The 23,706-nt window shown below is 32.6% G+C and overlaps 4 protein-coding genes across 6 annotated transcripts; 1 reads left to right on the forward strand and 3 right to left on the reverse strand.

Annotated features, from left to right (window-relative positions):
- Nucleotides 1-1,216: 1,216 nt before the first annotated feature.
- On the reverse strand, nucleotides 1,217-6,927 carry LOC25493851 (retrovirus-related Pol polyprotein from transposon TNT 1-94). 3 transcript variants are annotated; one of them, XM_013602486.3, is made up of 4 exons: nucleotides 6,612-6,749; nucleotides 5,147-5,929; nucleotides 3,649-3,771; nucleotides 1,217-1,997 (listed from the first exon to the last, which is right to left on the reverse strand). In XM_013602486.3, exons 2-4 carry the CDS (start codon nucleotides 5,370-5,372, stop codon nucleotides 1,858-1,860), a joined length of 489 nt encoding a protein of 162 aa, XP_013457940.1. In that variant the 5' UTR covers nucleotides 5,373-5,929; nucleotides 6,612-6,749; the 3' UTR covers nucleotides 1,217-1,857. The 3 variants fall into 3 exon arrangements, 2 of the variants coding, with proteins under 2 accessions (XP_013457940.1, XP_013457941.1); XR_005645868.1 differs by having other exon boundaries at nucleotides 1,980-1,997; nucleotides 6,612-6,927; XM_013602487.3 differs by lacking the exon at nucleotides 5,147-5,929 and having other exon boundaries at nucleotides 6,612-6,922.
- Nucleotides 6,928-9,762: 2,835 nt separating this feature from the next.
- On the reverse strand, nucleotides 9,763-11,794 carry LOC25493853 (eukaryotic translation initiation factor 5A-1). Its single transcript, XM_013602489.3, has 5 exons — nucleotides 11,531-11,794; nucleotides 11,302-11,424; nucleotides 11,134-11,190; nucleotides 10,222-10,296; nucleotides 9,763-10,096 (listed from the first exon to the last, which is right to left on the reverse strand). The coding sequence occupies exons 1-5, from the start codon at nucleotides 11,651-11,653 to the stop codon at nucleotides 9,992-9,994; spliced, it is 483 nt and encodes a 160-aa protein (XP_013457943.1). The 5' UTR covers nucleotides 11,654-11,794; the 3' UTR covers nucleotides 9,763-9,991.
- Nucleotides 11,795-12,789: 995 nt separating this feature from the next.
- On the reverse strand, nucleotides 12,790-14,381 carry LOC25493854 (uncharacterized protein At5g01610). The gene is made up of 3 exons (XM_013602491.3): nucleotides 13,930-14,381; nucleotides 13,512-13,566; nucleotides 12,790-13,394 (listed from the first exon to the last, which is right to left on the reverse strand). The coding sequence occupies exons 1-3, from the start codon at nucleotides 14,014-14,016 to the stop codon at nucleotides 13,012-13,014; spliced, it is 525 nt and encodes a 174-aa protein (XP_013457945.1). The 5' UTR covers nucleotides 14,017-14,381; the 3' UTR covers nucleotides 12,790-13,011.
- A 3,057-nt stretch (nucleotides 14,382-17,438) lies between these two features.
- Nucleotides 17,439-19,527, forward strand: LOC25493855 (putative leucine-rich repeat-containing protein DDB_G0290503). The gene is made up of 2 exons (XM_013602492.3): nucleotides 17,439-17,666; nucleotides 17,913-19,527. The coding sequence occupies exons 1-2, from the start codon at nucleotides 17,565-17,567 to the stop codon at nucleotides 19,290-19,292; spliced, it is 1,482 nt and encodes a 493-aa protein (XP_013457946.1). The 5' UTR covers nucleotides 17,439-17,564; the 3' UTR covers nucleotides 19,293-19,527.
- Nucleotides 19,528-23,706: the final 4,179 nt, after the last annotated feature.

The raw sequence follows: 23,706 nt of genomic DNA on the forward strand, positions 1-23,706 counted from the left end.
ACGGGTTCACTTGGCCCATATTTCTCCAACCGTTCCGACCCATAATTACCCAAACATAACTGAATTCGTCACCCGCATAACCGCACAGTCGCCCCGAACCGACCCATTTCCTTTCAAGACACTCGGTTTTATCGGGGGAAAGTTGATTCTCGATTTATTAAAATTTGCTGAATAACAAACATCTTATATCCTTATTGTTTCCCCCTTTTTTTTTCTTTCTTTTTTTACTAAGATATGAAAATCACATCCTAAAAATTCATAAAATTTCATCATATTCACCCTTATTCATTTTTCCTTCTTCATTCATTGAAAGATCAAAATCGCATAAAATACGAATTGACGAGACATTGATTGGAGCGTGAATCTTTATAGTGATACACGTTTTCTATTCTACGGCTCACATGCCCCGACAACTCTTTAATCATTGAACTTATTGTGTTGATCTTTCGTGTAGCATGAATTTTCGAGTTTCTCATATATAGAGATGGAAATTGTTGACCCGATAGATTGACAAACTATAGGGTCTCTACCAAATCTTTAACTTGTGGCATATGGTGCCTCAATTCTCTATTGCGAAATTTTTCCATGAAAAATTAATCTTCCTCATTACATGTTTAAATGATAAGAATGTATAACACATAAGTGTTTCTCAGCCTTCACCAGAAACGAGCAAGATGCATTTTGATGACTGTAGAGACAAAATCAAGGTTATTCTCTTACTCTCAAAGCTTGCCATGTGCAAAACGAGTGCCCATTGCTTGCTGTTGCAGTAAGATAATTACCAAGTCCTGATAAAAGTAACAAATCGTGGAGAGGACAGACAAGTTCTTCATACGTGAATTAATTTTGATTCAAATGCAAACTTAACAAGACGGGTGTCTGTAATGATGCCCAGTAGGTTTAACAATTATTGGTGCAATTTAGACTGCAAAGGACGAATGTTATCAACATTAAAGTTTCAAACACCAATGTTAAAGGCGATAGTCAATTTACAGATATCACAATGATATAATGGTTAGTGCTTTCAAGTGGCGCAAATTATTCATTTTACTATCCAACATTTGAATTTGTTCAAAATATTAACTCGTAAATAAACACGGTGACCATAGAATATAATGGAAAATCTCAACAAATGACTCGTAATATAACGCAAATTTTTGCACAAATTTTCTTGCCAACAAAAATACACGTATAATCACCACCCAGAAAAAAAAAATACACGTATAATATTCTAGTATAAATTTGAACATGCATGAGTCTGGCCTTGTTGATCATACACTCAGTTCAATCACAAATTATACAATCTACCACCACAACATCCAAATACTAGCGAATCAATTCCCTATTAGTACAACAAGCAAATACTTGTGAACCATGTCCATTCATGTTATCAACCAGACTTGCAAACTATAAAGCACTGAAACAGACACGACACTAACACATCAACACTAGTAATGATTTTAAAAATGACATAATTGAATGTAATCATATGTGTTGTGTTGTGTTGTGTTGGACACTAACATGTGTCGACACCAAACGCATCTATCAAAAGCTTCCCAAGTTGGAAAGTTGCAACAATCTGGCGCTGTATAAAACCTTTTTTGATGCACTTGCCCAACAATCTAGTGGGTACTATAGACTAAAATGTACAACTTATGTTCTTCCGGATGTGTCTAACACCCTCCTTTTCATCATCAAGTTATGCTTAACAAGCCGTCCAGATGTCAATCTTTACACAAGACCAATGGCGGAAAGTGAGAATTGCAATGTTTTGTCTAAAAAAGAAAAAAATAGAGTAAAGTTCATCCTGTTATTACAGCTAAGATTGTTTGTTTATTATAGCTAAGATCCATCCTCCTATGGCAGCTTGCAAGCATTTGTGTCGTCTTTCGCCTTGAATTTTCCAAGCACTTCATCAACAGTTCTGCACCTACACTGATTTCCTGGACGGATTACATCGCCATAAACAGCCATTTCAATTATATCGAGTTCCTTGTCTGTTTATTGATCAAAAATCAAAATTAGTAGGTTGTTCGTGAAAAAATAAATTAGAGCACTACATATTTTCCTTGGCCAACAATATACCTACGGGCGTTTGTTTCAAGCACTAAAATACTTACCAGGAATAAGTTACTCTGGAGTATAAAGACAGTAATTTTTAAAAAGTGTTTGGCCCAATTTGATATTCCTAGTAAAAAATTCATGGAAGTGCACATTCCCACCTTCTCACTTTGGAATTATCGAAGTTATCTCATTCCTGAGAACCTTAATACCCAAAAATGTTTTTTTTTTTCTTAGCCATGTATTCACGTGAATATAATTCTTAGACTTGAAACAAACACTCCATAAGAGTAGTTCTGACTTGTGTGGAAAATACAGAACTCACACAAACAAGTCAATAATGGATCACCTCTCGGCATCTAACAGGACAAGATCTGAGGTTTTGCATAAAAATTCTTATAACAGGAGCCGGACAAACATGTTGTACTAATCAAGGTTGTCAGACTTGAGTCTATGGAAAATAAAAATGACTTTAAAATGAAACATACATAATAGAACACCAATTAACATAAAAGTTCCAATTTCAAAATGTAACAAAACAAGGGACATTTTGAGACACACGCAAAGGGAACAAGCTATAATGAAACAAAGGGTCACATTGCTTCAAAAAACAGAACAAAAACAACAGTAATAAAACAGAAGCTATTTTTGGAGGATGGGTATAACACAAACCATAAGCACTCATTCGAGATAAGAAAACAATGAAACAAAAACAGAGCACGCATAAAAACAACAACAGAAATGAACAGAGCAACAAAAAGAGTAGTATATCCGAGTCTGACCAAGTCCGAGCAAATCTACCACGAAAACGAGTCTGAGCGAGTCAACTTGTTTTGGCCTTCTAGACTCTTAAAATTGTCCGACTCTACAAGTTGATTTGCAAGTCTAACAACCATGCAAATCAATTACACTGTGATAAAACATAAAATTTATTGACAACTGATTCTATAGGTCCTCACCTCACAACCAGGGTCAGCAATTTATAGTAACAAGAAAATGTTCTTAATTGATTAAACCAAAATGAAGCACTGGTTTCAATATAGCATTCTTGGCCAAGATATAAAACCCATCCGTGACCAAATTCACATACAACACATAAAACCATGAAAAGCAAATTACAGGAACACCACTCTCACCACCCCCAAATAAAGGGGGGCAAAAGAAGGAGTTATTATGTACTACTACTACTATGAATCTATGATGCAAGTGAAAGCATCTAAAGCTGCAATTGAAGTATATGAATATGGAAAGCAATCAGCAAATCCATCCAATCTGAGCAAGATGAACAAAAAAAGTTTTTCGCATATGCTCTTTACTTGTGCAATCTATGAAGTGTAAAAACCTGAAATTGAAATAAACTAATAAAGTATGATTATTATCTACAACATTTTGGATTTCGGGCTCTCCCACTGAGTGGCTTGAGGTTCTAATATTATTAAGAGAAGATCACATTGGTTTAAGAATAAAACTAGTTATTTTTAGTTACTAAACTGGATACTACTAAGTACTAACATTCTGCTCCCCTATAACAGGGTTTAATAAAGACAGGTTCAATGTTAAAAAAGATAGATAAAGAATCATGCTTACCAGTAAAATTAATATCACAAGAGTAGCCTCTCAACTTATCCGAATCAATCTGAGATTTGTCTGATTTTAATCTGTTCACTCTGGATTGAAGTATTTGACAATTATCTGCTGTTGATTCCCCGCCTACAACACAAATTCACATGTCACATAGATCAATTATCAAAAGAAAAAACTTAGATGTTGTTTTTATATGGTACTATTTATTCTTTTCTCCTTTCAAAATAGAAAATGTGGATAGAGAGAACTGATTTTGGTGTTTTGTATTTTGATTCTACACCTAAGTTTTGTCCTTATCAAAATACCAAACATCAATCTTGTGTTTTTCCATCTAGAAATATCTATTGCTGGCAAATGCTTGTTTCTGTATATCATCAATAGAAGACAATAATCAAATTAATTCAAAAAGTAAATATTATTGTTGATGTTTAACTCACAATGAAAAAGATTAAAGAATGAAATTGCACAATGAATGTACTCCTTTATTGATAACTTTGTCTCAAGTATTTACTACTCACAATGCTCAATCTACAGATCAGAATGTTGACATTCACCTACTTGTATATTCTATCCTTGTGCCTTATATACTAGTTCTATGACAGGTACAAAGTTTGTGATTTGCTAACCCCACTCAATAAGTAGTTGGAACATAGTAAATTAACTATAACTAACTTTGTAACTGCTTGAGACAGTACCAGCTCCGACCTTTCCCTTCTAGTAATCTCCATGCCCAAAATTCTTTTGGTAGTTTCTAGATTCTTAATTTCAAATTTACTTCAATTGTTGCTTCAATTTGTTGATTTCCAACTTATTCTTTGAAATAAGGAGCATGTCATCAACATAGAGAAGTAAATAAACATGATCTCCATCTTCTGATTTTAAGGACCGTCCAAATAATAACCCGCCATCGAGTCAGGACGGGTCCGGATTGACCTTTGGGTTACCAAACCCGTCCTATTATACATGTATTTACTATTAATTTTTTTTGTAGCCCATTCCAACACACGAGCACAAATTACGCATCCAACTTTTCCACATCTCATTTGAGTTATTTTAGATTTTTAATCCTAGTACTTTGTACCTATAAAATTTTGGTTTGAATTGATTGTTTCTGTGGTTCAATTGTTGAAAATTTAATTTGCATAACAAAGTTTGATATTCAACAACAACGTTATATTTGTCGTTGTAGTAATGCTACGCTTTTTTTTACAATTAAGAGACAATTTTATTAGTAAAATTAATAACGTACCTATTAAATTTAATTACTAAATCTATTTTTTTTAGTAGTAGCAAAGTCATTAAACAAGGGTTGTACATATATTTCACACCAACCCGATTTTGTCTTAAATAAACCCGATCCAAACTGACCCATAGATATCTGGATAGATATCTAGTTCAGTGATGGGTTAGGGTCTTCAAAATGGCTCGATCAAAATTTAGGACAGGGTTGGTTATAACTCATCCCAACCCATCCCTCGCTCACCGCCAATGGACATATTACCTGAATCTTCATCATTGTATTTGTCCTTCATGAATTTCTTCCTTTCAGGACAATTCTTCTTAAAATGGCCCTCCTTCTTGCATACAAAGCATTCTCTTGACTCAGACTTTGATCTTGATTTCTCCTTGTGCTTGAATTCTCTTTTCTCTGAACTGCCTCTTGCCATGACTCCTTTACCATTGTTGTCAATCTTGCTTTCAGATTGCTTCTTCAATTCCAATGACATTAGAGTAGATTGAACCTTCTTTAACGTTAAAGAATCACACCCATATGCAAGTGTTTCATGCAAGTTTTTATACTCCTATGGTAAGGACCTTAACAGCAACAATGCTTGATCTTCATCATCAACAGTAACGTCAATGTTCTCAAGATCAAAGATTGCTTTGCTGAATTCGTCCAAGTGATCCTCCATCTTTGTTCCTTCTTGCATCTTGAATGTGAACAGCTTCAGCTTCAAGTGAAGACGATTTGCCGGGGATTTCGACATGTAGAGATTCTCTAATTTCAACCAAATTGCTGCCGCCGTCTTCTCCTTTGCAACCTCTCTCAGCACCCTATCTCCAAGACTCAAGATCAAAGCACTACGGGCCTTTTCAAGAAGATCTTTCTTCTCCTTCTCTGTAAGAGTGCTGGATAATTTTCCTTCACCAGCTAGTGCATCTTGAAGACCTTGAAGCACCAGGACCGCCCTCATCTTCAACCTCCAAAGGCCGAAATCATTCTTTCCAGTGAACTTCTCAATCTCAAATTTTGCCATCGTCATCCCTTGAACCGGAACCAGCACTGCTGATACCAATTGTTGATGTTTAACTCACAATGAAAAAAAATTAAAGAAAGAATGAAATCGCACAATGACTGTATTTATTGATCACTTGATCTCAAGTACTTGCAACTCACAAAGCTCAATCTACAGACAATGATATTTACTTCAAAATGTTCACATTCACCTACTTGTACATTCTATCCTTGAGCCTTATATATTAGTTCTGACAGTTACAAAGTTTGTTTTCTGCTAACCCCATTCAACAAGTAGTTTGAATATAGTAAGGTCTATTTTAGGCTACACTTCAACATTTCATTTCACTGGTATTAACTACTAAGCTCTATCTTAGGTTACACCACTACATTCCATACTCACATTGTTCTCTTTATCCAAAACATGATATGATGACAAAGTTGGATCCGAAAAAACAAAGAAAACCCACGAAATAGACCAAGTGACCAGAAAAGCCACATTTTTTCCAAGGAAAATAATATAATTTCAAAATCACCCATTTTCACTAGCAAGTAGCTCAATATTCAGTAATTTCAATCACATTTTCTACAACTCATATTAAAACTATATACTCAATGAATTCCAAGGAAAATAGTGCGGCCAGATATGCAATTAGGAAAATAAGAAGGACCCAGAAGAAAATAAAGGGTGAATATAATAGAAGCTAAAAGGGTGACAGAAAAACGGAACCTTTGGAATAAGGGATGATGTGATCGTACTCATAGCAGAGGCAGCCAAGGCAGTTGAAAAAACGTTTGCAGACAATGTTACCGGCGGCATCTTTGCGCCACCTTTCAGGGTGACGGCCGGGTACAGTATCAGCCTTTGTCCAACAGATGTTCTTCGTCTTTGTATCGAAAAATCTAGGTCTTTTGTCACCTTTGCTGTCGCCTTCACCGCCGGAACGGTGTGGCGAGGAAGCCATGGGAACAGTCAGGGGAGTGGAAGTGAGAAACCAAAAAGCAAGAGGTACATGGAAAATGGATGCAAAACACTCCTTTGAAAAAGAAAAAGAAAATAAATTTCGTCACACAAACCAATAAAAACAATCAAAATCGCCACATCAATTAATGATTTTAATTTATGTAGGCTAAACGCAGCAATTCAGAATGTTTTGATTGGTTGTATATGCAAAACTGTTTTGAATTGTCAACCCATCATTATTAAACTCTAATAAAAAAATAATAATTTTCGTTAAAAAAAATAAAATTAAATGTGTTTTCGATCCGTATAAAATTTATAAATATAACAAATTTTTGTTTTAGTTCTTTTAAGATTTTTTTTTTTTTACTTTTAGTCCTCCAAACACTTATGTAGAATTCATATTTTTGAATAAAATTTTGCAGAAACAATTATATTATTGTAAGAATCTGTCCCAAATTAAATTAATTTTTTTTAACAAAACATTAATTAAACAACTTTCCATTTTATCTAATTTTTTTGAGTTATATATGTTTTCGGTCCCTATAAATATATCAACTTTCCATTTTATTCATGAAAAATACATAAACAAAAATACAAGTATAACAGTAAAAAAAAAAAAAAAAAACACAGATGCAATGTGGCACACACCAATTTTCAAGCGTCTTCCATTGCTAGAAAAACCCCAATCAGATAGGGTTTGACTTGTTCCTTTTTTTTAGAGGTTAATAGGTCTTTACCCCCGTATAATATATATCATTTTCGGTTTTACACCCTGTAATTTTATTTTTTTTATATTTACCCTCCTTAAAAAAAATTACACGGAAAAACCGAAAATGACCTATATTACAGGAGTTAAAGACATATTAACCCTTTTTTAGTACAATGGGTTCGAGTTGTTTACCCTCGCCATATAACACCATAGTCCATATAATCCCTAAATTTACCTCTATTGAATATTGATAATTTCATATGATGGATGGATTAAGTTTCTATAGAGAAATTATATTTGTACAACCATATTATTACAACTTTTTGACAACTTTCTCTCTCATACTCACATTATATTGTTATTCTCTCTTCCTTTTTCTCTCTTTATTATTTTGGACCAATGAAAAGAGAGAAAATGAGAGTTGTCATCAAAGTTGTCCCAAATAGTTGTACATATATCACCACTCGTTTCTATATGGAGCAAACATGAGTTGACACCATATAATCTGAGTGCGGTAATTTGATAATACCTTGGATGATACTCATAGCTAAAGAAGTACTTGTAGACCAAAAGGTGTTATATCAAGGAACCCTTGATTTTAATGTTTTTTGTTCCATTTAATCTCTCATTTTTATATTTGGCTTTTGCTTTTATCGGTTTGACTTTGAACATGTTGGATAGTTTTTGTTTAGAATATGTTGGAGGTAATTTATACGTATCTTACTAGTTTAGGGCATATCCGAACTTTGCATAAATTTGTAAATCCAATGGTCATGTTAGAGTATGTTAATCGATGAACAACTCTTCTTCTTTGTCGAACGTTTACACAAACTGGTGTTCTTCTCTATCAATTGATTAGCCAGGGCCATATTCTCCATCGTGCCTTTTATTTCTTTTTCAAACGGGAGGATATCAACTGTAGTTTAAACATATGCTAATAACAATTTTTCGCTTTTTATAAGATCCATGTGGCAGACCTCGGTGGGGTTTCACCATTCTGGACATGGTGAGTTCGCAAATGACAATTTGTTGTCAACAAGGCACGTTCAACACCAGTAGTATGGTTGAACCAGGTTTCATCAGACTGGTTACCTCAGTTTTCTTAATCTAAGAGATGTTTAAGGATTGTCTTAAGAGTTCTACTTTGTCTCATTGAGTTACAAGTAGGCATGGCAATGAGGCGGAGTAGAGACGAGTTTTACCTTCCCCATCCCCATCTCCGATTCCCATATACTTATATGTTACCCTACCCATACCCAACGAGGATAAGAAATTGAATCCCGTCCCCGTCCCCGACGGATTCGGGTATCCCATCCTCCATCCCCGTACCCCACAGTGAATCATTTTTTAATAAAAAAAAGTTCTTGAGAGAAACAAAGTGTCGTCTGACAATGACATTTGTCGTTTGGACCGGAGTGAAATGATCTAGGGTTGTGTTTGTTATAAAAAGGAGTAAAAAAAGTTTTTTTTTTATTCGGGACGGGTATGGATATGGGTTCGAGGTGGGTGCATATAACCCTGTTATCCGTCCTCTACCATATTTTGAAATCAAGAAAAACCCAAACCCAGTCAAAGCAGAAAAAAAAAACCATCAAATTGGGGTTGATATGGTACCCACGGATACGGGTATTGTTGCCATGCCTAGTTACAAGGCTAACCACTAAACACCTCATGGACAAGACTAAAATAAATGAAGTGGTTTTTCGTAAAGAAAAAGTTGTGCTTTGTTTTGTCCAAAATAACAAAGATGTACTTAAGGCTAACCACTTAACACCTCATGGACAAGACTAAAATAAATGAAGTGGTTTATCGTAAAGAAAAAGTTGTGCTTTGTTTTGTCCAAAATAACAAAGATGTACTTCTGATTATTAAAGCATGTTTCCAATACATTTGGCAAAATAATGAGGTAAGAACATGATTTTCCGAAAATAGAAATAGAGTTGCATTATAACTTTCAATTGTTGAAAGCGACTTTATTTTTTTTTTTGTCAAAATGGAAGTGATTTTCAATCTCTCCAACCAAACTATGGAATGAAAGATGAGTTTTAGATATAACTGAAAAGTGAATCAAGCATAAATTTAGAGCTTACTAATGACAGCTTGAGGTCAGCTGACACATTAGAAAGCATGAGATTAATACTCTAGCCTGGCAGTTTTTGACATCAGAAGAACCAAGTTTTCAACAGTATTGCTGATTGCATACTATAATTGTAAAGTGTGCATACTATAATTGTAAAGATAAAGGACAAATACCCCAATATGGAAATACTCGTTTCTAATGAAGTCACAGGACAACATAATAAAAGATAAACCAACAAAAATCCATCAACACCACTTGTCTCACAAGAATCTATAAGACACATCTCTTGAACAAAACAAAATGAAAGCTTAGAGAAATGATCATAGCAAACAACAAAACAAATAGGTAGAATATAAGTTAGTTCTTTCCACCAATATCCTTCAAAGCACAGATCTGCTCCTCACCCATAGCAGACATAACGGACACGACAAGGTCCTTTCCCTCAGCAAATCCATCCTTGATCTATAAACAAAGCAAAAACCAATCAACACATAATCAATCAGATGATACAAAGACATGTAAGCAAATCCATTTTAGCCAAAATCAATCAAATGATACAAAGACACAATGCAACATCAGTTCTGTACCTGAGTGAGCAGACTGTCATCGGTGGGAAGTTTGAGGTCATCCTTGGTGTTGCCATTCTCAGTAAGCAGGCTCACCTACCAAACAAAAACATTTAGATTTTTCAGAACATTAGATACCAAAAGGGATAAATGAGCCCATTTGTTACAAGATTAATTGAATAAAATTATTTCAAGCGGTTTTAATCGTGTTTGTTTAAGCTTTACAGATCATTCAGAGCTTAGAAAAATGATATGCAGATTAAAAAGAGAAGCTGTTTTGGGTAGCTTCTAACATGAAAATATTAAAAAACAATTTTGACTGTTTTTTTTTTTTGAAAACTCGGTATAAACAAGAGTAGTGTTATTTGAACAAAAGACAATTTTGCGACAACTTATTTTTTCTCTTTTCATTGGTCAAAAACAACGGAGAGAGAAAAAGGAAGAGGGAGAATAAGAGGATAGTGTGAGTATGAGAGAGAAAGTTGTAAAAAAGTTGTGAGAAAGTGGTTGTACAAATATCATTTCTCTATAAACATATACACAAATCAACTCACCAGCCATACACTTCAACATAAAAATCTCTTAGTAGCTTCTCAGATGAAAATATTAAAGATCAATTTTGACTGTTATAAACGTAAACACAAATCAACTCACCAGCCATACTCGTAACATAATCTAAATTATCTAATCTGATGAGTATCAAAATCACTTTTCTCATAATCCATAACATGTAGAGCTAATTTGTTGCAGCTTTAAAACAAAATAATCACTTAATTTGTTTAGCTTCTTCAAATGGTTTTCAAGCTAGTAAATGTTTCTTTTAACAAATCTCCAAATAAATGAGTATCAAAATCACTTTTCTCATAATTCATAACAATCGATTAATAATTTTAAACAAACAGACACTTTAGTCAAAGCAAACAAAACACTTACAAATCCATCTTCAGAGATATCAATGAGCTGGTAATCAGTACGATTCACGTGAGGAACCTAACAAAACAATTGTAACAATTATATTAAAAAAAAAAAACTAAAAATTTCAAACTAAAAACAGAGATAAATTGCACATAAAAACAAAGATAAATTGCAATTTATGCATACATCACAGTTATGAGAGGAAGGAACGATATCTTCAAGTTTCTTGGAAGTGAAGATGTCAATAGCAACAAAGTGACATTTAGCATGACCGTGCTTTCCAGTTTTCGAGGTGGAAACTTCAACAACCTAATCACAAAAAAAAAAAAAAAAAATCTAAGAAAATCGAATCATAAAAACTGGATCTGATAATCGGAATCAAAACAATTATCACGAATATTAAGCAAAAACCTACCTTGCAGGGACGGTTTTTGATAACGATGTAGCCGTTCTTGCGGATTGTTCCAGCTTGTTGAGGGTAAGTTTTGGAGGCACCAGCATCGGCCTTGGATTCGAATTGGTGCTCTTCGTCAGACATCGTTCTGATTCAGGTGAGGTTGTGGCGGTGACGAAGAGCTACAAGGAGAGATTTGTTTCAGAGTTTTTCAACCGAAAAGAGTGAAGATAAGTAAATTAGGGTTTTAGTTCTCTCTCTCAGTTATAAGATTCGCTGGATCTAGGCGTGGAAAGAACGCTATGATTTGGGCTTTGGCCCAATTAAATAATAATGCTTATCTTTTTTTTTTGTTACCAATATCTTATCTTTTTTTTTTTAAATAATAAATAACTTCGACTAAGAAAATAAAATAATAAATAACTTCATTTTTTCAAATAAAAATTAAACATTCCATCAAAAAAAATATTAATCATCGATCTAATTGATCAATATACACGTGTCTATAGTATTTTTATTCATATTCATATTTACATGGAGACTTACTTTGTAAAAGAGCGCAACGCGTTCGTCCATATATATGTATGTATATTCTGTTAGTTCAAATTCAAAATTAAACACATTTTTACCTTTTTTCGATGAAAACATTAAACATTTATTTATCAGCTTCTCAAATGTATCAATTTTTGTACATTAAGAAAGCAATATTTTTCATCAAAAAATAAATATTATTACCTCAATACAAAAGTAAAAACCGCACGTGTGTTTAATCATATCTCACTACATAGATATTTAGAGGTAAAGATATTTTAAGTGTTAGATAAAAAAAGAAAATTGTCCGTATTTTTTTTTTATTAAGAGGCACTAGACAATTTTAGGAGTAATAGTCATTTTGGTCTACGTAATGGGTAATCATAATAATCCCTTGATATATCGAAATTCCAAAATAATTTTTGATTGTGCATTTTGTTGATCAAAATAATTCAAATTAAAATAGTCTCACACAAACTCTTTTCATACATAGACCATATGACGGTAAGTATTTATAGGAACAAACTATTATCACTGGACATAATAAAGTTTTAGTGGCTTCATTTTTGTGCTTTATCTTATATCTCAATAATCATTTTCAAAATTATCAACCAAAGGGAGTAATGTTAACAGGAAAAAAAAAACCACAAAACATGGAAGTGACTTCTGTTTGTTGTTTGACCAAAAAAGTTCCTATTGTGAAGCTTATTGGTTATTCTGGTTGCTGTCATCTACAAAATGCATAATCATCATAGAAGAAGAATTGGCTTAAAGTATAATTAGAGCTAACACAATAATAAATCCTGAAACAACATTAAACTTGCAAACACAGACTGCACTTCTTAACAACCGGTCACAATGTAACATGTACATATTTTTCAACTATACTATCATCATAGCTTCACACCTCTAAAGTCACACACACAAATTGAATTAATGAATAATAAAGCTATGACCTATATTCATTAGAATCAATAATCTTCCACCTTAACAGCTTCACGAGGCATTTCATAGGCATCTTTAGGCCTTGATTTTTTAACACCAGTGGTAGTAAACCATACTTTGTCAGACTTATAACTCTCAACATAAACACTAGTGACCTTAACCCACACAAGAACCTTGGTCTTCATTCCATCTATAACAATGAGTTTTCCCTTTGACAATGTTCCTTTGACGCGATTTGAATATCTCACAATAGACGAGTCCTTGAAGCATACCTCAGAAGGGGAGGACAAATGCACCATCAACTTTCCTTTTGATTCATCAAATTCGTAGCATGTTATATTACGGGGGAACAGACCTGGAGGAAGGTTGTGCTCCCTAAGGAGATCTGGTAATGATTTCTGAGTTTTTCCTGAAACAGAATTTAATAAGTAGTCAATTGTTATTTTGAGCCAGTAATTTATGCATGCATCTATGTGGAAAAAAGATTATTCTCAAACTGCAAATATGTTATAAAAATAGCAAGTACCTTTGAGCTTGTTGATGAAAAGTTTCGCCTTGTCTTCAACACTATTTGAGAGAGACTGAAATTGAAAATAGATATATAAGTATTCTTGTACATAAATTTATGTTTGCAACAAAACAATTCGCATTAACATAAAACAAAGGTTAATTAATTAACAGTAAGAGTAAAAGTTCATACTGATCATTTTGGTTTATTTTTCATAATGATCATTTTATATACTTCCAAGGTATATAGGACATAATTTTGTGACTCTAGTCATATTCAAGATTCCAAGAACATAAGACTCTGCTACTTCTATTATCAAATCTTATATTCTTAGTATTTTAGAAGCCATTTATCCAAAATAGACATAACTCAAACAATAAAAAATTTAAGATTTAAATATGGTCTTGAACAAATGAAAAAGAAGTAAGAGGCTCACAGATAAGTCGTTGGTTATGTGGGAAATCTCTTCCTTGGCTTTCTTGGAGATCCAAAAGCTTCCAAGTTTAGTCATAGCTTTATCCATTTTCCTTCTCAATATTTTTTGCAGAAAGAAATGAATATAAAAATGGTGTTAAAAACACTTTAGAGGCTTAGAGTGTCACTATCTTGGATGGTAAAGGAGATATCTCAGAACGTACGCTGCATAACAAATCAGGACGTACGCTGCATGGTGAAGACTTTCAAATATAAACTCCAACAAAAATTAAACAATAAATGGAAACTAGAAAGTGACACTGTACATGGAAGGATATAATTTCTCACGTTGATTTGGATTTTGAGTCTAAAATGGCAGAACAGAACACTTATTCATCATGATGAAAAAATGGCATATACAGACCAATTTCCACAAATGGTGTGTGGTATACTACATCTTTTGGATCTAGGGCGATTGTTAGGTAACCTTTAATGATTTAATGTGATGTACTTATGGTTAGTTGTATAACTTGCCTTAAATTTAAAGCAATATATGGTTAAAAACTATTGAAAAAATGGTGATGTTTCAAATTCAATCACTACGTAATGCGAGATCTGATCTGTGATTCACTATGTTATGACACATGACACTCAAACAACAAGACCACACTAGCTATAGCTAGCTAGCTTTGTGTTGTAAATTAAATTAAATCGAACTAACTATGGCCAACCAATAAAATCAAATTTATATACCGGCCCAACACATGTTAATACGACCTAATATCCCTGGCCTGAGTGGTTGTTATGGGATGAAGGTGGTGAGCGTTGAACAACTCCTCTGATTACATGATGATGTACCTGTTAAGTAAGAATGTGCAAAATATGACGTTTTTAAGTTAGAAAAGTGTGTATGGATGCCATGAGTTAGCCTTCGTAGAGTGAGATTAGGGTTTTACTATCCAAAACTCTAGCCGAGATAATTACCTCCTTAGACACCTATGAGTGGATTAGGATGGGACAACATTGGACTTGGATCCGATGAGAGAGAGGACCTTGATGATGTCAGTTTCCCTACTTGGGTGTATGATCTCTAGAGAGAGTCTACGTCATGGTCCGCGTCGAAGCTAGTTACTTGAGGCAACTCAGTCCCTTAATCGATTGGGCTTTGGCCTAGTCCGAAACAAAGCACTTTATGTTCAACTCATTTACACTCTTAATTTCTAGTAAAAGGGGGTGTTTGTTTTGGAGATTACAAACTCATTCCTAAAAATTTATGATTGAAATATAAAATACGTTTGTTATAAGGGGAAATTTTTTTTTTCTGACCCTTTTGTCCAAAAAAAATACAAGTTTGACCCCCTTTGAAAAAAAATTCCCAAAATGACCCACTTTTTTTTTTTTTTTGTCCTTTTGTGCGTTTCAATTTTGCACCTATATACATTTAATGTTAATTTTCGCATCCAATAATATATATAACATTTTTTAAATCAGTTTCACACACCATGAGGCATGAACCATCCAATTTTTCATTTTTGTTCCCTCAAAAAAAAAAAATCATTTTTGTTTTTTTAATATAAGTCTTATAAAAAAAATAAATATAGGGTCCCCATGAGCTTAGATTTTAAGGTGAATTTCTCTAACCACTAGGCTATTTGACAAAAAAAAAAATATAGGAGATTTTATAATTTTAATTGGATTCTATATTTTATTTTGAAAAATTACTCGAATATGAACAAAATCTAGATTTTATTTTGAATATATATATCTTGAAATAATATATATATCATTTCGTCGGATAATTTATCGGTGAAAAATATATATTTCGTCGGATAATAATAATAATAATAATAATAATATATATATAATTTATGGATGAAAAAAAATTATTTCGTCGGATAATTTTTCACCGATAAATTATATATATATTCGTCGGAGATCCTAAATTATCCAATAAAAAAAACAAAAATGAAAAACTGGATGGTTCATGCCTCATGGTGTGTGAAACTGGTTTTAAAAAGGGTATATATATTATTAGATGCAAAAATTAACATCAAATGTATATTGGCTTAGTGGTAACATAGAATGGCAATGACCCATATGCGCCTGGTTTGATTCCCCCTGGGTGCAAAATTGAAATTTTTTCTCAAAAAAACAATCAAAAGTGGATCATTTTGGGAATTTTTTTTCAAAGGGGGTCATATCTGAAATTTTTTTGGCCGAAAGGGTCAGAAAAAAAAAATTACTTTCATAGTTGAAACATCAATTTAAAGGTTTTTGTTACAATTTAAACCAATGGTGGAATTATCCAGCATATAGTGTCTCGACAACTTTTGCAGCATCCATGAGTTATTTTGAGGTTTCTTTTTTTGGCGTTAATACTCCAGTTTTCAAGGGAAAAGGGTTTGATAATTTGGAGTTCGACAACGAGATAAGGATAGTCTAGTCAAGAATTGTTTCACCTAAAAATTGAACCTTGTTCTCCTAAACAATTCATCATTAACTACTGTTCCACCTAAAAATTGAACAATGTTCTCCCAAACGATTCATCATTAACTACTTGAGCTCAATTGATTGGGTAGTTATTTTGAGGTTTCGATTGTATTTTAGTTGTCTTGTTTTTGTTGTCATCTTTATTGTTCGATTGAATTCGATCCTTAACTTTTCGAGCAGACTTGTGAGTTGTAACTCTTTTTTTTCTTTTTTTTTTTCTTTTTTTTTCTTTCTTTCTTTCTTTCTATGCCTTGTACTTTGATTGTGTTTACAGGAAGACTTTTATGGTCATATAAAAAAGAGTTATGTTATTTGTACAATTAAAATTGGAGAACTAATGCAATACCATATAACAATGTGAGGAGTATGCAAATCGAAATCAATAAAAAAATATTAAAAAATAGAAAATAAGTTGCTGGTTTTACAAATGAGATGTTCACATATCATTCCTCCTTAAAAAAATACCTTCAAACAAGGGCACAAACGTCAAAAATTTAAATAAACAAAAAATAATATAAGAAGAGTATCATTGAGAGGAAGAGTGTGTTAGTGTTACAGCCAACTCCAACCATATCACTTGAAAATTCCGAGGAAGAAGAACCGAACGAGAATGATTCTTATAAGCTGTACTCCATGACAATTTCATAGCATAGTATTATCCGTAATGCAAAACTAATTAAAACAACTTCCTAAACAATTTTCCCATGTTCATTTCACTTGTTTTTGTCTCCATTCATTATTTTCTTTTCTTCCCAACTTAACTACAGGTATGATGTATGTATGTATCTATCTATATTGCCTCTAATATTAAATTTCTTTTACTTTCTACAACTGTAACTAACTTTTATGCATCTGCATGTGAATATAGACATGATTAAAGTTAAGTTAAATTGAGTTCATATTTAATGCCATGTATATAGAGATTAATTTTCATGCACCGTGGGCGTACAACTTTTTATACCGTCTACTAATCATAAATTACCGTATATGAGTTTTTAAGATAGATAGATATCTTTAAAGTCAAATATGGTTAGTGATTTAGAGGTTGTACAAAATGTGCATTAAATCAATGTATATGTTTCCAGATTATAAGCTGGCGATTTTGGGGTTTTGACTTTCTTGAGACTCTCTCTGTTGGTGCACATAATTTTCTATTTTAACAAAACCATGGTTGGTGAGATTGATACTACACCGATTGAACCTGTTCGGCATGGCGTCTCATTATTTGATGATAAGGGTGATAATAAGAAATTTCTACCCAGGAATAAGGTAAGATAAGGGTCCAATTGATAAACTTCCAAATCCTTATACTTGATCTTTTTATTTCATCCATGTATAAGTACAATACATTCCACTTGTGTAGAATTGATCCATTTGAGGTTCAGATTTGAAAATTGAAAAATTTTGGACCACATATTCTCATAAATAATACTAATTGGACTATATACATAGATAGATATCTAATTAATTCATGATTTTTATGTCATTATTGTCACACTTTTATTTGTATGCCAGCGTGACTATGAAAAAGAGATTGAGGATTTGACAACGGAATTGGCCAGCTACAAGGTGCAATTAGAAGCAAAGCATGTTGCACACATCAAAGCACTTCTTAAGCCAGAACAAAACCAAAAGATGATTCAGGAATTGTCTACCTTGTTGAAAAACTCTGATATTGAAAGAAACAAGTATGTGAACGAACATTCAGAGGGTAGAGCTAGTAGCAAAGACGAGCTTGAATCAATGATGAAAGAGATGGCTGATCTTAGATTAGAAACTGTAAAAGTTCGGGACCAACTTTCACATGTTTTGAGTGAATTGAAGTCCACACAAAGAGAGCTTCTGAACAAAGATACTGATATTTTTGCTGCTAGAGATTCAGAATTGAATGCTGTCACTAAGGCGGAACAGTTGGAAAATGAGTTGAAGATGGAAAAGGAACAGAAAGAAGAACTTCTGCATCAAGTAAATGAGCTTAATGAACGTGTTCACAGGTCAAAACTTGCTGCTATTAAAGTTGAGAAACAGAATATTGGAATGTTGTATCAGAAAGACGAGGAAATTCAATTAGCTACAAAAGATAATGATCAAGCGCAACAAGAGATAGTAGATATGAGAAAGAATATAGATATGCTGCATGGATTGCAAAATAAACAAATGGTTGATGAAACACTCACTTTATCCGAGGATTCTCCTTCTAATGCCATAAAGGACTTATACAATGACATTGAACAAAAGGAAAGATATATCATGGATCAATCTTCTTGCATTGATAGATTAGAAATGGAATTAAATCAGTTAAAAAATGAACTTACAAGTGCAAAGGAGGAGATAAATGAATTGAATATTAACAATGAATCACTCACAAGTGAGTTACACAGGACCAAAGAAGAGTTGAAGACGAATAAGGAGAGAGACATTGATGCACAGGTAGAGATTGCATTGCTGAAATCTCATCTTCAAGAATATAGGTTGGCTTATAAGGATGGATATATCACTGATCACTCAAAGGGTGAAGCTGAAGAAAACAATGACAGTATCACAATCTCTTTGGAAGATTACAACTACATGATTAAAGAAGTCCAGAAAGGAAATAAAAAAGGAAACCAGATAGAGTTAGCATTGATGAAAAAGGAGCTTGAAAATGCATCATTGAAGATTTCAGAGATGAGGACTCGTGCCGAACAGGCTATCAGCAGAGCTGAGTTAGCTGAGAATGGTAAAGCAGCATTGGAGGACAAAATAAGGAGACACCGCGAACATAGGCTGAGAAAGAAGGCTGCTCTAACCGCGCTTCGGGAGGAATCTACGCCTAAACCATTTACCCCTTCAACATCATATGGAACACCAAGTATGTACCAGCCATTAAGTAAAGTTCTCAATATAAAGTTGTAAAAGTTTGTACTGCTATTTTGTACTTTATTATTTAGTGTGACTAATATATGTGAGTTGTTACTTGTCAATTGCAATTAGTTTTGGTATTGTTGCAATATTTGATAGTATCTAGCAATAGGAACACCGGTTGTCTACTTTGTACTGCAATGTATATGTGTATATTATATGAAGACGGTAAATGTTTGAGAAAAATCATGAATGGGATAGACCATGATGGCTGAATGATGACTGTGGCCCTGTAACATAAGCTGGTCTGGATCTTTGTTACCACAGCTTATAGATAACTTATGTGTTTCATTAGCAAATGGAGGTGTTTGGATCCCGACAGAAGTTGTATGGTATAGCAGTTGTGGATATACCTTACTCTCACTAAATCTAGAGAAATAATATTTGTACATCATGTAGTAACAACTTTGGTGACAACCTTAATTTTCTCATTTCTATAATGTGAGTATGAGAGAGAAAGTTGTCTGAAAGTTGTTGCAAAATGGTTGTACAAATATCATTTCTCATCTAACGGTCTCCGCAACGTTTGCACCATACAGCTGTTGTAGGGGGATCTGAGGCTCGAATATAGGAGACCTTGGTTTGTCAATTGCGGAACCTGTCTTTCTTCCCTCCATCAATCACTAGTTTATTTCTTTATTCAATTCAATTGGTAAGTGTTTAGTATTTAGCAAAATGTTTACAATAACTATTATTTTCACGGAACAATAACTTGAAATTAACATTTAATAAAAAAAATTGTAAGTAGCCGGTGGTTAGAATTTCACTATCTCCAAAGGCTTTGTTTGCGAGTTGGATTTTGGAGGGGAAGGAGAGACTTATGGAGTGATAAACCAGTGAGTTTCAAAAAAACAAAGGAAAGGTTTTGGGGGGTTTTGAATATTAAAGTTCTCCCAAATTGGAGAGTTTTGGGGGATTAAACATACAAATTGATAATTTTGTCCTCGTAATAATTCAAAATTTCAATTTTAGACATTACTGAATTATTACAATCTTTTTCAAAAACAACTTATTCAAAACAACTTATTTATCCAAAACTGCTTATTACAACCTCATTTTCAAAAACCGCCTATTCAAAACAACTTATTTATACAAAACAGCTTATTACGACCTCTTTTTCAAAAACAACTTATTTATCTAAAACTGCTTATTACGACCTCATTTTGAAAAACCGCCTATTCAAAACAACTTATTTATACAAAACAGCTTATTACGACCTCTTTTTTAAAAATAGCTTATTCAAAACAGCTTATTACGACCTCTTTTCAAAAACAACTTATTCAAAACAAATTATTGATGCAAAACAGCTTATTACAACCTCTTCAAAAAACAACTTATTCAAAACAGCTTATTGATGCAAAACAGCTTATTACAATCTCTTTTAAAAAAAAACAACTTATTTATGCAAAACAGCTTATTACGACCTCATTTTCAAAAATAACTTATTCAAAACAACTTATTTATGCAAAATAGCTTCTTACGACCACTTTTCAAAAACAGCTTATTCAAAACAGCTTATTACAACCTCTTTTCAAAAAACAACTTATTCAAAATAGATTATTGATGCCAAACAGCTTATTGCGATCTCTTTTTCAAAAACAGCTTATGCAAAACAACTCATTAAGATCTCTTTTTCGAAAACAACTTATTTATGCAAAAGCAGGTTATTACAACCTCTTTTCAAAAAAGAACTTATTCAAAACAGCTTATTGATGCCAAACAGCTTATTGCGACCTCTTTTTCAAAAACAGCTTATGCAAAACAGCTCATTAAGATCTCTTTTTCAAAAACAACTTATTTATGCAAAACAAGTTATTACGACCACTTTTTAAAAACAGCTTATTTATGCAAAACAGGTTATTACGACCTCTTTTTTAAAATAAAAAAACAGATTATTCAAAACACCTTATTTATACAAAACAGCTTATTACGACCTCATTTTCAAAAACAGCTTATTCAAAACAAATTATTTATGCAAAACAACTTCTTACGACCACTATTCAAAAACAACTTATTTATGCAAAACAACTTATTACAACCTCTTTTCAAAAAACAACTTATTGATGCCAAACAGTTTATTGCGACCTCTTTTTCAAAAACAGCTCATTAAGATCTCTTTTTCAAAAACAACTTATTCAAAACAACTTATTTATGCAAAAAAGCTTATTGAAACAGCTTATTTATGCAAAACAGGTTATTACAACCTCTTTTTTTTTATTTTTAAAAGAAACTTATTCAAAATACCTTATTTATACAAAACAACTTATTACGACCTCATTTTCAAAAACAACTTATTCAAAACAACTTATTTATAAAAAACAACTTATTACGACATCATTTTCAAAAACAGCTTATTTTGCAGAAATAAGTTGTTTTGAATAAGTTGTTTTTGAAAATTATGTCGTAATAAGCTATTTTGCATAAATAAGCTGTTTTGAAAAAGTTGTTTTTCAAAAAGAAATCGTATTAAGTTGTTTTGCATAAATAAGCTGTTTTGAATAAGCTGTTTTTGAAAACGAGATCGTAATAAGCTGTTGTGCATAAATAAGTTGTTTTTTGAAAAGAGATCGTAATAAGATGTTTTGCATAAATAAACTATTTCGAATAAGCTGTTTTTGGAAAAGAGATCGTAATAAGCTGTTTTGAATAAACTGTTTTTGAAAAAGATGCCGTAATAAGCTGTTTTGCATAAATAAGCTGTTTTGAATAAGTTGTTTTTGAAAATGATGTCGTAATAAGCTGTTTTGCATAAATAAGCTCTTTTGAATAAGTTGTTTTTTTAAAAGAGGTTGTAATAAGTTGTTTTGCATAAATAAGCTGTTTTGAATAAGTTGTTTTTGAAAATGAGGTCGTAATATGCTATTTTGCAGAAATAAGTTGTTTTGAATAAGTTGTTTTTGAAAATGTTGTCGTAACAAGCTGTTTTGTAGAAATAAAATAAGCGGTTTTTGAAAAAGATGTTGTAATAAGCTGTTTTGCGTAAATAAGCTGTTTTTGAAAAAATAGATCGTAATAAGTTGTTTTGCATAAATAAGCTGTTTTTTTAAAAAGAGACCGTAATAAGTTGTTTTGTATAAATAAGTTGTTTTTTATAAAGTGATTGTAATAAGTTTTTTTTATTCTATAAATAATTTGTTTTTTATGAGATAAGCTCTTTTGAATAAATTAGAAGATAAATTACAAAGTATAACACAATGTATTAATTTTAAGAGAAAAAAAGGGTAAAATAGGAAAATTATAACATAAGTCATTCATCTCATTTCCTTGTTGGTGTTTTAACTCCCAAACAAGGGGAAGATTTTCCCTCCTTTCTCCCTTCCCTCCCTTTCCTTCCCCTCCTCAGCCTTTCCTTTCCTTCCCCTCAAAACTCGCGAACAAAACCTAAGTATATCATATAATATATCAACTATGCTTATGGGAACATATTTAATAAATATTTGATCATATGCACGATTTAGCATAGTGTATTTTAACATATTTGAGGAAAAATAAGCAATCACCAATTCAAAGAGTTCATGTGGCTATTAGGCCCATTTGCTTTGGATGGTTTAGAAATGTTTTTTTTTTTTTTGTCAGAATTCGAACTCTAAATTTTGCATATATTATGCATTATCTGTATCAACTGAGTTAAACTTACGATGATCGTTTAAAAATGTCTAGTTGGCTAAAATAAAAAATTGGTAAGTTTACCCAACACCATTTTGTGTATCCAAACATGATCATGCGAGAAGACATTTGAGATAGTAACTTTTTAAAACAGAAGTATTTTTTTTTATAGAGGAAAATAGAAGTATCTTAAAAAATCATCTTTACGATTAGGCTTAAATGCACTTTTGGACCCCTATCTTTTCAAAAGTTGCGGTTATGGACCCCTAATTAATTTAAATACAAAACAGCCCCCTATGTTTTGATTCTTTGGCAGTTTTGGACCCCCAAGGCAAAAAAAAATAAAAAAATAGACACGTGGCACCTCACTTAGTGTGCCACGTCAGCGTTGACCGAGTCAACAATGGACTTGGGGTCCAAAACTGCCAAAGAATCAAAATATAGGGGGCTGTTTTGTATTTAAATTAGTTAGGGGTCCATAACCGCAACTTTTGAAAAGATAGGGGTCCAAAAGTGCAATTAAGCCTTACGATTATATATACTTATTTTACTGTAAAAGTCATTTTCATGTTGCCAGCGATAGATTTGGTTTACGGTTTATATTATTTTTACTTTTTACCACAATAAAAGTTTTCTTTACATTTTACTCCCTCCGTCCCACGATAAATAAGTCATTTGCAAAAATAAAGTGTCTCAAAATAACTGAATTATTTCACTTTTCAGTACAATATTTATTATTTTTTTTCCCTTTATAACTCTAATCAATATTATTTTCATCACTCCCAATTGAATATACTCACTT

The sequence above is a fragment of the Medicago truncatula genome, chromosome 4 (genome assembly GCF_003473485.1).
Source record: "Medicago truncatula cultivar Jemalong A17 chromosome 4, MtrunA17r5.0-ANR, whole genome shotgun sequence".
NCBI lineage: Eukaryota > Viridiplantae > Streptophyta > Magnoliopsida > Fabales > Fabaceae > Medicago > Medicago truncatula.